At 43.3% G+C, this 12,316-nt stretch overlaps 1 protein-coding gene across 1 annotated transcript in view; it reads left to right on the forward strand.

Moving 5' to 3' along the window:
- LOC138260831 (ranaspumin-like) overlaps positions 1-12,316 on the forward strand; it is a 48,607-nt gene that overhangs the window by 28,954 nt on the left and 7,337 nt on the right. The window contains exon 7 of the mRNA XM_069209256.1: positions 5,800-5,850. Within this exon, the coding sequence (XP_069065357.1) occupies positions 5,800-5,850 (51 nt within the window). The remainder of the gene's footprint in view (positions 1-5,799; positions 5,851-12,316) is intronic.

Below are 12,316 nucleotides of genomic sequence, written 5' to 3' on the forward strand. Positions count from 1 at the left end.
CTTCTCTGACTTTCACAGACTTTTACCTTGTTCACTTTGTCTTGGTCATTAGTATCTCCTGAAGCCAGTATAGTTTTTTTGTTTACCTCTGTCCGTCTAAAAACATTGCTATTTTGAGTGTATGCTCTGTCTTTTTGAGCTGGCCTTATGACCCCTTGTAGGAAAGTACCATCTTGCCTGGCATGTTACCCCCATATTTCACTGTATATATGTGGTTTTAGTTGTATGTGTCACTGGGACCCTGCCAGCCAGGGCCCCAGTGCTCATAAGTGTGCCCTGTAGGTGTTCCCTGTGTGATGACTAACTGTCTCACTGAGGCTCTGCTAACCAGAACCTCAGTGGGTATGCTCTCTCTTTGCTTTCCAAATTGTCACTAACAGGCTAGTGACCAATTTCACCAATTCACATTGGCATAATGGAACACCCTTATAATTCCCTAGTATATGGTACTGAGATACCCAGGGTATTGGGGTTCCAGGAGATCCCTATGGGCTGCAGCATTTCTTTTACCACCCATAGGAAGCTCTGACAATTCTTACACAGGCCTGCCATTGCAGCCTGAGTGAAATAACGTCCACGTTATTTCACAGCCATTTACCACTGCACTTAAGTAACTTATAAGTCACTTATATGTCTAACCTTTACCTGGTAAAGGTTGGGTGCTAAGTTACTTAGTGTGTGGGCATCCTGGCACTAGCCAAGGTGCCCCCACATCGTTCAGGGCAAATTCCCCGAACTTTGTGAGTGCGGGGACACCATTACACGCGTGCACTATACATAGGTCACTACCTATGTATAGCGTCACAATGGTAACTCCGAACATGGCCATGTAACATGTCTAAGATCATGGAATTGTCACCCCAATGCCATTCTGCTAGATGATCAGCTAGAGACATTAGCTTGGGCAGAAGTGGAGTTGGAGGCTCATGCAGCAATGCTGGGCATTCCTGGGCATATTTTTGCTTTGACAAGGGCTCAGGCCAAAAAGCAAAAAGGACAGGGTGACTTGGATCCTGGAACAATGGACCAAGTGCTCCCTAAAGCTAGGGTTAGTAAAGGTAAATCCCTACCTACTATCCCTCCCTCTACAGTGGATTCAACTTCTGAGGAAGAAGAATTTCCACCCTGTGCAGAACCTTCACCAGAGGAGCTGGAAGCAGACACTGCTGAGCTTTTGGGTGGAGGGGGGCCTGCCAGGTAGGAGCTGAGTGTGGCACAGCAGACCTGTCCCACACTAGAGGGTCTAAGACAGCAAGCTGTCAAACAGCAAAATGGGGATGTCAGTGACTCTCACAGAGTTTACTGGGAGGACAACCTCTTGTATACAGAGGCAAGGGACCCAAAACCTGGAGCTGCCAGGAGATTGGTTATTCCCCTGCAATACAGAGAGTTCCTCCTAACTCTAATTTAGAAGAAAGCCGCTAGGAAGAAGGACATAGGTAACGGGCGCTCACAGTAAGTCCATACAGTCAAGTTCACAGAATATTTTTTGTCATGGTGCTCATGACAGGAGGATCTTCCTGACTCCTCCAATGTTTCAAAGGAAACTGACAGTAACAACAAACAGCTGTCAGAGCACTCACAAAAGTAAATATAAGAGTATGGTGATGTAATAAATCCTCTGTGTGGAAGGCAATCACGCCAGGCTCTGGTTCAGGATAAATTTATTTCTTGAAGTAGTTCAATCATGATAGGAAAATGTCCTTGAAATCATATACAATTAGCCTCCACAGCCAACACGTGTTTCGTCCAATGAGAGATCCCTCTCACGGACTTCATCAGGGCTTAAAATCAGGTACTGCCTGTGTTCAACGGTACTCTTATCATGGTCTAAGAAATCTCGTGAGATGAACGCAGTTAATTATCACATCCCAGTATAGTACTGCAGGAATCCTGATATGTAAACTTAATCAAATATGCTAGTATCTTTATGGGAACATCGTAGCCGTGGTCAGATCATTGCACGGCGTTCCCTGTGACCGAGATCTATCTTCGTAGACAGGTTTCCGCCCTCCTGGGGTCCAGCCAGGCTTGGCCCAGGAAGGCAGAACAAAAGACTTCCTCAGAGAGAGGGTGTTACACCCTCTCCCTTTGGAAAAGGGAGTAGCCTCCCCCAGCCTCTAGAAATGCTTTAATAGGCACAGATGGTGCCCATCTCTGCATAAGCCAGTCTACACCGGTACAGGGATCCCCCAGCCCTGCTCTGGCGCGAAACTGGACAAAGGAAAGGGGAGTGACCACTCCCCTGACCTGCACCGCCCCTTGGAGGTGCCCAGAGCTCCTCCAGTGTGCTCCAGACCTCTGCCATCTTGGAAACAGAGGTGCTGCTGGCACACTGGACTGCTCTGAGTGGCCAGTGCCAGCAGGTGACGTCAGAGGCTCCTTCTGATAGGCTCTTACCTGTGTTGCTAGCCGATCCTCCTTCCTAGGTAGCCAAACCTCCTTTTCTGGCTAGTTAGGGTCTCTGCTTTGGGGAATTCTTTAGATAACGAATGCAAGAGCTCATCAGAGTTCCTCTGCATCTCTCTCTTCACCTTCTGCCAAGGAATCGACCGCTGACTGCTCTGGACGCCTGCAAAACTGCAACAAAGTAGCAAAGACGACTACTGCAACCTTGTATCGCTGATCCGGCCACCTTCTCGACTGTTTTCCTGGTGGTGCATGCTGTGGGGGTAGTCTGCCTCCTCTCTGCACTAGAAGCTCCGAAGAAATCTTCCCCCTGCAACCGCAGGCACCAAAAGACTGCATCACCGGTCCCCTGGGTCCCCTCTCAGCATGACGAGCGTGGTCCCTGGAACTCAGCAACTCTGTCCAAGTGACTCCCACAGTCCAGTGACTCTTCAGTCCAAGTTTGGTGGAGGTAAGTCCTTGCCTCCCCATGCTAGACTGCATTGCTGGGTACAGCGTGATTTGCAGCTGCTCCGGCTCCTGTGTACTCTTCCAGGATTTCCTTTGTGCACAGCCATGCCTGGGTCCCCGACACTCAAACTGCAGTGCACGACCTCCTGAGTTGTCCTCAGGCGTCATGGGATCTTCTTTTGTGATTTCGGGTGAGCTCCGGTTCACTCCTCTCCGTAGTGCCTGTTCCGGCACTTCTGCAGGTGCTGCCTGCTTCTGAGAGGGCTCCTTGTCTTGCTGGGCACCCCCTCTGTCTCCTCACACAATTGGCGACATCCTGGTCCCTCCTTGGCCACAGCAGCACCCAAAAACCCTAATCGCGACCCTTGCAGCTAGCAAGGCTTGTTTGCGGTGTTTCTGCATGGGAACACCTCTGCAAGCTTCTTCACGATATGGGACATCAATCCTCCAAAGGGGAAGTTCCTAGTCCTCTTTGTTCTTGCAGAAACCACAGCTTCTACCATCCGGTGGCAGCTTCTTTGCAACCTCAGCTGGCATTTCCTGGGCATCTGCCCACTCCCGACTTGATCGTGACTCTTGGACTTGGTCCCCTTGTTCCACAGGTACTCTCGTCCGGAAATCCATCCTTGTTGCATTGCTGGTGTTGGTCTTCCTTGCAGAATTCCCCTATCACGACTTCTATGCTCTCTGGGGAACTTAGGTGCACTTTACACCTACTTTTCAGGGTTTTGGGGTGGGCTATTTTTCTAACCCTCACTGTTTTCTTACAGTCCCAGCGACCCTCTACAAGCTCACATAGGTTTGGGGTCCATTTGTGGTTCGCATTCCACTTCTAGAGTATATGGTTTGTGTTGCCCCTAAAGCTATGTGCTCTCATTGCAATCTATTGTGACTGTACATTGCTTTCTATTGCTATTACTGCATATTTTTGGCATTGTGTACATATATCTTGTGTATATTTGCTATCCTCATACTGAGGGTACTCACTGAGATACTTTTGGCATATTGTCATAAAAATAAAGTACCTTTATTTTTAGTATATCTGCGTATTGTGTTTTCTTATGATATTGTGCATATGACACCAGTGGTATAGTGGGAGCTTTGCATGTCTCCTAGTTCAGCCTAAGCTGCTCTGCTAAGCCACCCTTTTCTATCAGCCAAAGCTGCTAGACACCTCTTCTACACTAATAAGGGATACCTGGACCTGGTGCAGAGTGTAAGTACCCCTTGGTACTCACTGCAAACCAGGCCAGCCTCTTACACCCCTCCTCCCCACTAGCTCTGATTCAGTATATAAAGTTATGTAGGATTCTTAATGTGTTCCAACTTGAGATTTGGGATATTTCCCATTACTCACATTGAATATTTCACAAACTAGACTATTTTCAGGCTAAACCAGTTCTACCACTCAAACACGCTGCTATGGAACTATGGAAAACTCCCAACTACTGATGAAACTTTGAATTGTATGCTGCCCAGTGCATTTTTTGGGCACCACATTTTCTACTCTTGTCCTTCTGTCTCCCTTCTACCTCCACCTGCATAGATCATGTGGCATATAGAGCGGTATCCTGTCTATGCCAGCAGTGGCACGTCATGTTTACAGCTCTGCAATTTATAGCTTATATGTTTTTTTTGCGTTCGACCGTCTGATATTTGATATTGCTTCCATCTTAATATCATCTTGCCATTTTCTAATAGTTCAAACTTAAACTGCTTTGGAATACTGACAAAAAGCAAGATGCATTATTTTGAAATAATTTCTTGAGAACTTTGAATCAAATGAAAGGTTTTCCAATTTTTTGTTAAAAATCATTTCTCCCATTTACAAAATGAAACATTATATGATCATTTTTTATTAAAAAAATTAATTCCAGGTGAGAACTTAAAGACTGCAACCCCGTAGAAAACAGGGTACTCTTTGAAGGGATGGCCTCTAAGACTGTGCTGTATACTTACTGCACATTCAGAAATAATTGACCTGACAATCTCTACCCCCTCAGGTTCAAGATGGGGGCTGAACTGGGACCGATGAAAGACAAAGACCGGGAAGCAGTCCTAATGCGTCATCAGGAAGTGATAATAGAAAATATCGTGAGACTTAGGCTACTGAGGTTCTGCACAGAGTCTATTATCACAAACACTGGTTGTGTAAGATGGGGAGGGCACAGGCTCCAAATTATTTATAATGTAAGAATGGAAGGGGTAATTTTATCTTACCGTTGGGGAATGCTGCCGTAATAAATCATACTGGAAGACATTAACCTCAATGTTGACCTGCGTTGTGGGGATACAGGTCCCTCACACCTCCCACTTCCTTATATTATGTATACCCAATGCTGTGGACCTACCCAGGATACAGCATCTTTTCAGCACACTAGGTTTTTGCCCTGGCAAAATGAGACATAGCCAGAAGATGGGGTAGGACATCTCTTTCACTGACTTAGTGAGCAATGGGCATGAGACAATATACAACACACTATATAGAGATGGAGACAGCAGTCTATAGTGCATCAAGCTTCCAGAATAAAACGGTGTGGGGACCCTGGAGAGCTATTTTTATCTAGACTAGTATTCCAAAACATATCGAAATACCCTGATGGGGAGCGATATCCCCCTATGGGAGGAAGACCCCTCGGTGCCTCTCGGACAATGACTTGAAGATTGCTGTGGATGGAGCAGGAGAGGAGGGCCTGTCGTCGGCTAGACCATATCCTTTTGTCACTGTCTATTGAGGCTATATATTACTTCAAAGCAGGATTGCTTCTGTACTTTTATCCAATGTGTGATGATTGTACAAGTCATGGTGTTTAAGTTTTTACTGTTGTAACAAGGCAAAAACCAAATAAAACAGATTAAAACAATAAATGGTTGGAAAGCAATGCATTTTGGTATTCTGTCAAAAACACATCTCACTGTGATTGCCTTTCTACTTTTCAGAAAAACCTTAAAATTGAGGAACCAGTTTTTGATCTGCTGTGTGAACTACTGGTAAGTCGCTCCTCTTTTGGTTTATCTGATGGTTTCCTAAAAGGAAAGAACATTGGCCTGTCACTTACTTTATATCAGATACCTAGGATGTCTGTTTCATCAGCGATAAGGGTTCTGAACTCCTCTGGCCTATTTATTGTAGTCCTTCTGGTTCAAAACGTTCTGCAGCAGCTAAAGTTTGTGTTTCTGTGCTGGGAAGCCACCTTAAAATAAATTACAGTTAAACCACTCACCTACTTGTCTGGCTTTGTATTACAAGTGAATGATGGAATGTCCTCTGACACACACTAAAGACAGTAGTACTTAACTATGATTGTACTTTAGTAAATAATGCATTATCTTATGATAGCACCAAGTCTCATTGCACTCAGCACGGAAGAAAAACCAAGGGCTAGTAAGGCATGCCCTTCATCACAAGGAGCTCTATCCGAAGTCAAAACAGAGTAATTCCACTATATGTGTTATGTATTATATGAACAACAGTAAATTTCGGCCGCTACAGGACTAATCACACTATATCATGTGAAGAAGGCTTACATCTTCTAGCCAATAAAGAAGGCATGTGTTAAGGTCTAGGTGAGAGATCTGATGCATCAGACAATTAATTGTCTTCATGATAAATGATTATTTTGTTGTCAAGCTACGGATACGTTATCAAAAGGAGGTTTCTTGGAGTCATGACTGCAGAAATATTGGGTGAATATTTGTGCCAATGTTCCAAGACAATGAACAGCTCACTAGTTCTGATCTTCTTGTAGACAATGACCCTTATTGACAAAACATCCAACTTGGAAGCTGTAGCCATCATGTTGTCTTTTTGATCTATGACCTGGGATAATTTGTTGTATTGTATGCATTCCTCTCCTTTAGAACATTTTCTGCAACACATTTTCTCCCATCATTAATCACCCTTGCATGCTTTAGACATGTGGAGGTCTTTGCTGGATTTTGGACACATAGTGGAATATAGTTTTTTTTGAGTGGGCATTCTGTACCTACAATACAGCATACATCATTTTAGTTGGCAATTACATTATTAATCAACATTTTATGGCAAGACCCAGAAGCTAACATTATGCAAGTTTAATGCTTTTCTAATAAACAACTTGCTACAGTCACAACTGGTTTTAAGTAAAATGTCCTAAAAGTCACATAATTTGACCAATTAACACCATGCAGAATATCTTGCAATGAAACTCCCATCATGAAAGCCATAGAAACAGCCTCTTCTCTCACTGAGTGTGCATCAAACACACTAATGGCCACGACTTGCTCTACTCATTATCTGTTTCACCGATTTTGCAAGCATTGGAGAAGAAACTGCTTTAAGTAACTCATACACTCCATGCGGTCTCATCTGCACCCTTCTCTTTCATACTTCTTTACACACTTAATCACATATAAAGTCTCTTCGTCTTCAAAAAAAGGATGTGATATTGAATATTAATTTATTTTTATTCTTTTAGTTAGATAGTAACACATACCCTCCGGTGAATAAATTCTACTTGTTATATCAAGCACTTTCACATCAGTAAGCCTTTTAAATGAAACCAAGCACAACAAAATTGTCAATTACGTGGATACATCTTTTAGGGGCAACAACTCATTTGACTCACAACCAATCAGAAATTCAAAAATTTTAGACACATCTCATACTGAGTTATACTGATAAACTGGAGGCTTTGCTAGTCTTATACTTCTCATCAACTTACGTACTACTATATCTTGTCCTACAGAAGATCCATTAACCAACTGATGCCCTGCAGCAATTGATGATCTAAACACATTCACTGTTCTATGAGACAAGCCATCCTCAAGCTTCTCAGCCAAACAGTTTAGCACCTCCACTGAAGACACTTAATTGGGATCACAGTCTCTCTCCATGCTCCAGCAAACCTATTTTGGTATGCCAATCTATATATCATTCTTGTACCAGGAGCCCATGATTCCTTAGTAAGTGATGAAACCTGGTCTGAAAGACATGGCACCACCCATACTCTCCGGAAATTCTCCATGACATTAACCTCAACTGATGTGAGATTACCAGCTCACAAAACCCTCCTGCAGGACCCTTTAGGAGGGCTGGAAAGCACAGTAACATATTTAGAACATCCACTGACACCTCCAGCAGAATAGGGTACCATACCTGAGCTCTCCAGAGTGGAGTTATGTAAGCAATATTCTTCTAGTAGAAAAGAAAGGCAAAGCATGATACCAGTTATAAATCTGAGATATCTGAATGATTGGGTAGAGTACCATCATTTCAAGATGGAAGGGATGCATATGCTGAGAGATGTTTTACAGACAGGAGATTGGCTGACTCGTCTGGGTCTGAAGGATGCTTATCTGACAGTCCCAATTTGGAACCACATAAAAAATGACTACCGTTCAAGTGGAATGGAAAGATTTGAAAGTTTGTCAATCTTCCTTTTGGGCTATCTTCTACTCCATGGTCTTTTACAAAGGTGCTTTGCTCCCTGGTGACGTACTTAAGAGAATGAAGTGTGCATCTGCTGATTTATTTGGACAACATTTTAATAATGGATCATGACAGGTTAAACGTGGAAGTCAAGTGAGGATGGCTGTGCAGTTGTTGGAGGATCTAGGTTTGCAGTGAACAAACAGAAGGCGTGTCTGACCATGAACCAGGAATCACTGTTTTTATGATTTTTGGTGGGTACAGTCGAGGGTCAGTTGAATCTACCCAAGGAAAAATTAAAAAAAATAAGAAAAGAGATTCCAAAAGTGTTCAGTTTGGATATGATTTCATGAGAAATGTTAGTGAGAATGGTAGGTCGGTTGTCTTCCATGATTCAAGCTATTTTTCCTGGACCATATCTGTAGAGGCATCCTCTATCCCTGGAGAACTCAACTTTGGGTGTTTCTCCATGGATTGCAGTGGGCCGTATTGAGGTATGTTAGATCGTCAGCTATATTAGTGGGTGCACAAAGAGACCCTGTATTGTTTTTCAGACCATTTCCCCTCTGGTGAGTGAAGCCCAGTCCTGGACAATTTAACTATCAACTTAAGAACGTTAAGGGTTGAACTTGCCTTGTTGGAGAATAAACATTGGGCAGGGAATGAAAAGGTACATTTTTTGCCATGAGGAGTTATCTCTGTAAAGGCCATTACCAGCTCTGCGACCACTCTGAAAATTGCTCTACCGTTCCATGCCTCCATATTTTTCAACTACCATCTGAGCACATCCCTCACCTCTGATTTCATTCCCTTTCTTAAATGTACCACTTATAATTTCTTAAGAGCGCAGTAATTCAAAGGAGCAGGTTAAATAGCCTGAATTGTAGATAACAAAAGGTCATCCTCACAAGCCTACATCCTCAAAAAAATCTAATCATGTTTTAAAACGTTCTGAATTTCTTTCCTTATCCTTTTTTAGCTTTTCTTTTAGTAACTTCAAAACCATTTCCACAACATTCACTGGAAATTCTGGAAACTGAGGTGGTCATTTTGAATTTTGTGGGTGGTGGAGGCAGCCCGCCAAACTCAACCCACCACCTGACTGCTAGTGCTGCCGGGACACCGCCTGCCCTATTCCAAGTTCACCACAGGGACGGCAGACGTGAAAACAGTGTTTACGGCCACCGCCCCTGCGGTGAAGTGGGGTGGCACTAATGTGGCAGTGCAGGGGGTGCAGCAGCACCCGTCGCGCATTTCACTGCCAGTAATTCGGGTATTGAAATGCACAATGGGGTTGTGCATGCAGGGCCCTGCACTTCCCATGCCAAGTGCATGGGCAGTGCAGGGACCCGTAGGGGCCCCAGGCACTCCCATTCCACCAGCTTTTCCACTGCAATGTAAACCGCCATGGAAAGGCTGGTGGCTGGGGACTCGAAATTCAGAGCAGTGCTGCCCTGGGGGATTACAACCTTCGGAAACGCCAGACTGACTGCAATCTGTTGGTGTCGGCAGTTGAACAGCGGCAGCTCAGCCTCGGTCAGAATAGGGCAGACCGGACCGCCATGGTCTCAGGTCCGCCAGACCCGGAATGACTCCCTGAGTCTCCTGTCATGGTACTAAACAAGATTTTTTCCTGTTGACCACAAAATCTAATGATTCTAGAAACTGACAGCCATCTGCGCAGCCATCTGAGTATGTTCCTTCACATTGCTCTGATCCATGATCAAAATATCTTTTAGATACATAATCAATCAAATCCCTCTCTCAGATAAGATGCTTCAAGACATAACATCATTATGAAACACCACTGGGCAGACAATAGACCAAACAAAGGCAAACTAATTTCCAAGTCTTTCCACCTGAACATAAGGTACTTCTGGTGAAGTTCCCAAATCAGAACCATCCAATAAGCATATTTCAGATCCAGTCGTGTCATCCAATCTGCTTGTAGAATGTCCCTTAACATATGCATCCCTTCGATTGGTGATTTCACCACTCAGTCGTTGGGACTGCTCAAGTTTATCACCAGTCTCATTCCCTTGTCTTTCTTTTCCACTAAGAAAATATTGCTTACAAAACCTCCTTGTTTCTGGCTCAGCTCAACCCTACCTGTTCTGGACTGAACTGAACTTCCTTGGGAACCCAACTTTGAACTGGTTCCTCTGAAAATCCATGCAATAACCTTGCACCATAAGTAACACCCTTGGGTCTTTGGTCACTCAAAATCAGTTGTGATAAAACTGGGCACGTCTGCTGACCAATTTTACAGAGATAACAGTAAGGGCTAACCTTACCTGATCCTCTGTTCCGATGATAGCTATCCCCTCCACATCCTCTTGGATGCTGACATTGTGGGTAGAAGGTTGATTTCCAAGAACAATTTATGGGTCCATATCCAGAGGTAAATGATGCTCTCATATTTCGCAATCCTCAGTTCAAAAACAACCCCTTGTTCTTCCAGCCCCACTAAAAAACATGATCCTGAAATACTTTCTTAACAGCCCTCTGTGACTTTTGGATAGAGGAATAGGCTCCTACAAACTTAGACATAGCTTTAATGAATTTCTCTCCAAATAAAAGCCCCTTTGCTGAACGACCTGCCTCATTATTCACCAAACCTACCAATTTGGGTTCTATAAGCAGTATGCCTTTCCTACATTCCATAGAGAGGGCAGTATTTTCGTTTCCTAAAACACATACCACCCCCTAAGACCGATTGAGGAAGATCCTCAATGTCCACCATTGGATTTTTAATATGTGCCTCTTCAACAATATCAAAAATCTTTGTCAGTGGTCCAACAACATCTGAAAGGCAGTGCTGGCACATTTTCAGTCCTTTATCTTAACCCCAAATGCAGGTTACGCCCCTCTTTGCCAAAAAAAGCCAAGATTTTGGGATCCAATGTAGGAGTCACCAAAACTTTATCCTCTAAACAAGGTCTAGGACGTTCCAAACTTAACCTGACCTCATTAGGAATTTTTTTTCTCATTCAAGCATGCAGATAGTTTCCAACATGTTCCAGAGAGGACCACTCTGGTGAAGGAGGATGCCTTATAAGGAAAGGAACAAAGATTGAATCAAACATGAGATTGAATAAACCGTCACTAGAAGCATCTTTCCCCGTTTTCATTTGTCTCCTTAATTGTAACTACATATCACTCTCTGACTCAACTGATTCAAAATTAGAAGAGCAGCTTATTTCAACTTCGGCACTACCCGAAGATTTGTCACAATGTACCATCTTATGTTTATGACCTTTCTTCTTATTTTTAGTTTCTCTGCTTGGGCCTTTATATTGCCTCCTGTGTGTGTCCTCAACACTCTCTTGGCTCATGTAAGCACAACTTCCATGTTCTGCCAACATAGTTTTCCTTTTTTAAGATTATGAAAACTCTTCAAACAGGTGCTTTCTCTTTCTTGACACCTTTCCTTGCTTAATACTGTGGGTGGTCTTACCCGCAGACCAACATTTTTCCACTTGAGGGGTGACTTTATAACATGACATCATAGCCTCAATTTTTTTCTTCATTTCTGAACTTATGTCTAAGGAGATCTTTAACTTGTCTTTCGGCATTGTCTCCTCATCTGCCTAAAACCTGTCCTCACTCATAATGCCAAATTCAAATTATTCTAATAATAACTTTAATCTAATATCTAAATATCTCTGCAAGCATAATACCAGCTTTTCTCAAATCTATTGACTTCAAATCCTGAACACCCACTGGCAGTTCTACTAGATGCAACAGATCTCATTCCATTAGTAGTAACTGCCATTTATAAATGTCATCTTAAAACTCCATGTTTTTCCAGAAAGACATCCAGAGTTTCCTAATCTTTAAATATGGCTGCCCTAAATGATCTTCAGCCAATGAAATGGAATCTACTCTAATAGATTTCACTTTCAGAATCTAAACATTTAGTTTGAGTGCATTAAAGAAAAAGTGTGGGATGCAACTCATAATGGCTTTTGAAATCTACTCACTAACATCCTAGCGGCAAAACTCTCACTCAACATCCAAGCGGCAAGAGAAGGAAAATGCCAACTG

The sequence above is a fragment of the Pleurodeles waltl genome, chromosome 10 (genome assembly GCF_031143425.1).
Source record: "Pleurodeles waltl isolate 20211129_DDA chromosome 10, aPleWal1.hap1.20221129, whole genome shotgun sequence".
NCBI classification, from domain to species: Eukaryota; Metazoa; Chordata; class Amphibia; order Caudata; family Salamandridae; genus Pleurodeles; species Pleurodeles waltl.